This window comes from Phallusia mammillata, chromosome 2 (assembly GCF_965637545.1).
Source record: "Phallusia mammillata chromosome 2, kaPhaMamm4.hap1.1, whole genome shotgun sequence".
Classification (NCBI taxonomy): Eukaryota; Metazoa; Chordata; class Ascidiacea; order Phlebobranchia; family Ascidiidae; genus Phallusia; species Phallusia mammillata.
In genome coordinates, this window is record NC_137253.1 from 21,481,507 (window position 1) to 21,485,489 (window position 3,983).

Sequence of the window (3,983 nt, forward strand, 5' to 3'; positions counted from 1 at the left end):
CAATTGGGTTTGTTGCTGTGAAAGAACCTCTTTCGTCAAACGAAGATTTAATTTTAGGCGCATTTTGCGACAGGGATTTAGGCGGAGCAATACAGTCAACCACATACCGCTGGTCCGGAGGGCTTCGCTGTGACGTGACAGGTGGTGACGTGAACAGAACGCGACGTTGATCCTCGAGAGTCTTCTCTTGGGGAAGGCGTGGTCGTTTCACCAGAACCTTCCTTCACTGTCACGTACTCCGTGTTTCCTGACATATCGTCCAAAACCTTCTCTTCAACCTCTCCGGCTTGTACACTGTTAAAAAAGTTCGTAAATTTTACTGTGTGCGGCCGCGTAAGATTTTTCAGTAAAATCGTTTTACACATGCTATTCCGTAAAAACGGCGTGGTTTCGTTGGTGCGGGAAAGCCAACCAATCACAATCGCGCAATTTCTTTTTTCTCTTTTGTCTAAGAGAGTTCTTTCAGAAGTTACGGGCAAAGTTGTATGCGAGGTGATGTTGTCTGCTCGATTAAAAGTAAAGTGTGAATTTGCGTTTTTACGTCTATTGCCTAATTTTCCATCCTAATTTTGTGTGTAAGTAACAAATTAAGGTTTACAAGTTAAACTGGCGATGCAGTAGCTGTGTAAGACGCCAATACAGGTAAGTGGTATGTAAACAACTAGACAAGTTATATTGATACCTGTATTTAAATGGTTATTGTGTTGAAGAAAGTTTTAGGAATATGGATAGTGAATATAATTTTGTATGTGCTTTGGAGACATGTAAAATGTGTTTTGATTCCATTGGACCCCTAGTCAAACATATCAAACAACATTTGCGATTGGGGTTTGAAGTTGCCTGTCCTGTTTCAACATGTAACAAAAAGTACAGAATCGTGTCATCTTTTTCATCCCACTTGTCACATGGTTAACAGTAAGGACATTGCTCAATCTCAAGTCGAACCAGAAAATGTGTTATGCTAACTTCTTCAAAATTCCAAGGTGTCACTCACTGTTTTTTTAAGGTTTGGTTGGGTGACCGCTAAGTAGTTTTAAGAGACCACAAGTGTTTCATTTAAATACCAAAAATAGCCAAGTCCAAATTTTGGCAAACCGCTGGAGAAATTTGACACCTTAAAAAAACACTGGGTGTCACTTATGTTGCAGGCATGCTTGTTGTTTTATCAAAATTTGGGTATGATTTACAAGTGGGAGTTATACATGGCATTTTTATTGTAGAATCCAAACTGTACTTTGTTGTTTTCTCTAAATTTGCTCATTTTTCCCCATACAACATGGTGTATATTAACTCAATAATCATGATGGTGCCTTCACATGTTTTTGCATTGATAAACTGTATAACAAATTGCCACTGAATGTATATGCCATTGACCAAAAAAACAATGTTTGTTTTAAAACAATGCATCTGTGTTCAGGTTCATTTTATGGTTAAAAATGGAGGCTACTTTGTTAAAACTACTTCCAGAGTTGGAGGAAAATCCTGCCAAGTTCGAGGAATGTGTTTCACACTTGCACACCCTTGGTGTTCGGGATGCAAGTGATTTGCAGCATCTAGAGTTGGAGGATCTGCTCATAAAGTTTAATCTTGTGCAAGCAAGAAAACTACTCAAAGCAGCTAATATGCAGCCAGGTATTTTGTTGTTCATTTGTAAGGTCACAGCACATGTTATTTTGTTACTTTTTTAGTTTCATCAAATTCTGGATTTTCAACGGAACCACTTGAGTCCGAACTTAACACCAGCTTTAGTAGTAGTGAAGGATCAATGCAGTGGATTTACACCTTTAAAATTCCTTGGGGCCGATGCTCTCCTGTACTTATACAATGTCTGGAAAATGGCCATGTGCCAAAGATAATGGAAAGAAAAGAGTTGATTCACAAAACAATTGAAGAAGTATTAAAAGTATGTACATTAATTTCTTTGCTCTTTTAGGTAATATCTGCAGCACATGTGTTTTAATTGTTTTTAGCTGACACAAAAGCCTGGAAGAAAAAATCTAGATAAAATTGCCTACCGCATTGTATCAAAATATCCAAAATCCTTTCTTGACATGGTGGATGGGGTTCCTATTGGAAATGGCCATACTTCCATTTCCAATCAGTTATTTTATCGCTGGGAAAATGTGGTGAGAAAAAAACGAAAACTTGATCAACTAAATGAACCAACTTCCCAACAATCCACTACAATTATTGATGATGATAGTGTAAACACTACAACATTTCAAAATTGGTTAAAAACTGAATTTACAAAACAAGACCAAAACATGAACAAAGTATTAGAGCTGATGAAAAGAACCTTTTCCCAACAAAGAGATGATATTAACACAAATGTTCCAGTAACAGAGATTTTAAAAAAATGGCCATTTTTGACCAACTCACAATGTCTATTTCAACATTATGAGCAGCTTATGACTTTAAACTATGGTGCCGAGGAAATTCCAGTGAGAATGTCAAATCGAAGCTTTCGAACATACAAGTAATGATTATTTTTAAACTTAGATTACTTGTATGTTATAGGTAACCTTACACATTTGTTGCAGAGCTTTAAAGGCAATGGCAAAGCCATTAGTTGCTGCCACCATTCACAAAATAAAATTTTGGAACTTCTGGGCAGTTACTTCAATGAAAATCAATCACAAATTTTAAAGTGCATTCATGTATGTATATAATTTGAACATTTTGTATTTTGTATCTTTATGTATCTACTTGTTTTACAGGATGACTCACCACTGCAGGACACAATTGAAAATGGTGACCCAAATCCTTTTATAATTGCTACAGGTATGATATGTTATAAATGGTAATGTGTGCTCAATTATTTAGTCTGATGATGTGTTGCTCTTTACAATTCCAGGCAATTCACCGGCATCAGCCAACAAGTTCTTACTAATTGTTGAAAGAAACCAGATTTATGAATGCTGTGACTATTTTACAGCTTTTGCTGGCCTCTTTTGCTCATTCTATGTGTTTAACATACAGTATCCTCGAAGTTCACAGGCATCTCTGGAATTTATCCAACGGTTAGCAAGTTCTTGTTAATAAATATATATGTGTGTGGGGGGGGGGGGTATAAATATATTTTACAAGGTTTAATTTTGATAAACTCTATTTGGTAAAACTGAACTTTATAAGTGTCTGGTTCTTGAAAAAAAAAACGTTATCTTTTGTGCAGGTACTTTGCTGAAATCAATGGATCAGGAACTAAGGGGAAACGAAGGTGTGTAGGTGGAACGCACCCAAAAGTGCTGGCCCTTGGCAGGCTAATCCAGTCTGCTCAGAATAGTGCTGCTTGATTTTCACTGCATATCACTCGGTGTTCGTTAAAATAAACATGTACTTGACAGTCATTGTGGTGCAGTATTTTACAGGTAGTTTTACAGTAAAATTTACCAGGATATTTTGGGTAAAAACTGCTGCCAGTGGTTTAGCACGTAAATTTTAACGTGATTATGGCAGTAATTTTTACTGGGATCGGACGCGTATTTCTTACTGTAAAATTCACGTATTTTTATTGTTTTTACGTGAAAATACACGTAAGTTTTTACTGTGAAAGTCGCAGTAAATTTTACGTGTTAAACATGTAAAAACTGCTGCCAGTGGTTTTCACAGTAAATTTTTTTAACAGTGTAGCTGGTGCTGCAGTTTTAGCATCTCCAAGTCGTCCTTCTGGCGCTGTTCCTCTTCAGCTATATGTTCTTTATCTTCTTCAGCGCGACGAATCTCTTCCTCGGCGCTTCGCCTTTTCAATTCTTCGTGCTGTCTGGCTAGCTCCTGCTTCTGCGCTGTCTGTTGAATAGCAAGACGCGCAAGCTGCGTAGTTACTTTAACTCTAGTTCTACTGTTAGTCGAGGAACTAGAGCGCCTACTTCGTACGCAAAAGGAGTCGTTGTCCCCCGGAATCTTATCATCGCTTCCACCCCTTTAAAAATTTCTGGATACGCCCCTGCATCAACCTAATTTCTTCGTATTAGACCTGCTCATTT

The 3,983-nt window shown here is 37.5% G+C and overlaps 1 protein-coding gene across 2 annotated transcripts; it reads left to right on the forward strand.

Moving 5' to 3' along the window:
* The first annotated feature begins 382 nt into the window (after window positions 1-382).
* LOC145214556 (uncharacterized) lies at window positions 383-3,347 on the forward strand. Of its 2 annotated transcripts, none has more exons than XM_080083110.1 (6): window positions 383-1,632; window positions 1,689-1,903; window positions 2,541-2,657; window positions 2,718-2,781; window positions 2,855-3,020; window positions 3,173-3,347. In XM_080083110.1, exons 1-6 carry the CDS (start codon window positions 1,437-1,439, stop codon window positions 3,291-3,293), a joined length of 879 nt encoding a protein of 292 aa, XP_079939236.1. In that variant the 5' UTR covers window positions 383-1,436; the 3' UTR covers window positions 3,294-3,347. The 2 variants fall into 2 exon arrangements, with proteins under 2 accessions (XP_079939236.1, XP_079939235.1); XM_080083109.1 differs by lacking the exons at window positions 2,855-3,020; window positions 3,173-3,347 and adding an exon at window positions 1,971-2,476 and having other exon boundaries at window positions 383-642; window positions 1,418-1,632.
* Window positions 3,348-3,983: the final 636 nt, after the last annotated feature.

Bases quoted from the DNA above. Each gene is read 5' to 3' on its own strand.
- LOC145214556 (XM_080083109.1), top strand. From the start codon at position 1,437: ATGGAGGCTACTTTGTTAAAACTACTTCCAGAGTTGGAGGAAAATCCT. The intron at 1,633-1,688 runs GTATTTTGTTGT...TTACTTTTTTAG, and splicing joins AGCAGCTAATATGCAGCCAG to TTTCATCAAATTCTGGATTT. The intron at 1,904-1,970 runs GTATGTACATTA...AATTGTTTTTAG, and splicing joins CAATTGAAGAAGTATTAAAA to CTGACACAAAAGCCTGGAAG.